The sequence below is a fragment of the Penaeus monodon genome, chromosome 34 (assembly GCF_015228065.2).
Source record: "Penaeus monodon isolate SGIC_2016 chromosome 34, NSTDA_Pmon_1, whole genome shotgun sequence".
Taxonomy (NCBI): Eukaryota; Metazoa; Arthropoda; class Malacostraca; order Decapoda; family Penaeidae; genus Penaeus; species Penaeus monodon.
Window position 1 is genome coordinate 7,993,646 of NC_051419.1, and position 507 is coordinate 7,994,152.

At 50.1% G+C, this 507-nt stretch overlaps 1 protein-coding gene across 1 annotated transcript in view; it reads right to left on the reverse strand.

Annotated features, from left to right (window-relative positions):
- The window catches only part of LOC119594805 (glutamate receptor ionotropic, delta-1-like), a gene marked incomplete in the record, with an annotated part of 12,585 nt that overhangs the window by 8,543 nt on the left and 3,535 nt on the right, over window positions 1-507 (reverse strand). The window contains 1 exon segment of the mRNA XM_037943895.1: window positions 13-354. Coding sequence (XP_037799823.1) covers window positions 13-165 — 153 coding nt within the window.

Sequence of the window (507 nt, forward strand, 5' to 3'; positions counted from 1 at the left end):
ATAAAAACTCACCTTTTCTGCCGTGCAGTTGAGCGTGATTCCCTCCAGATCCGTGCGTCTGGCAGCCACGTCATTCTGAAACGCCACCAGGTCTCCTTTTCCCTCTTGCTTCACCACGCCCTCTCTCTTACTCATGAACTCATTACTCATCAACCCGTTAGTCATAGCGACAGCATTATGGTCGTTCCTCTTTTCTGAATCCCCAAGGAGGGTCGTCTCACAAGTCGTGCAGAGGAGGTCGTTGGAAAAGGGACGCCACACGCCGATTTGGTTGACTCGCTTCGGAAGGCTTCGAGTCACTTGGTATTGTTCCCAAAGAGTGATTCCGCTCTCACTCACGACCGCTATTTGTACCTGGTGGAGAAGGCAGGGCTTTCATTTACATTTCCTCGGGCGGGATAAGCCATGTCTAGGATCCCAGTCCCTACATCCTGAATCCTAATTGGGGGATACAATGAATCCGAACAATTTCAGAGATATTTTACGGCAAACTAGGTGGGTATGTGG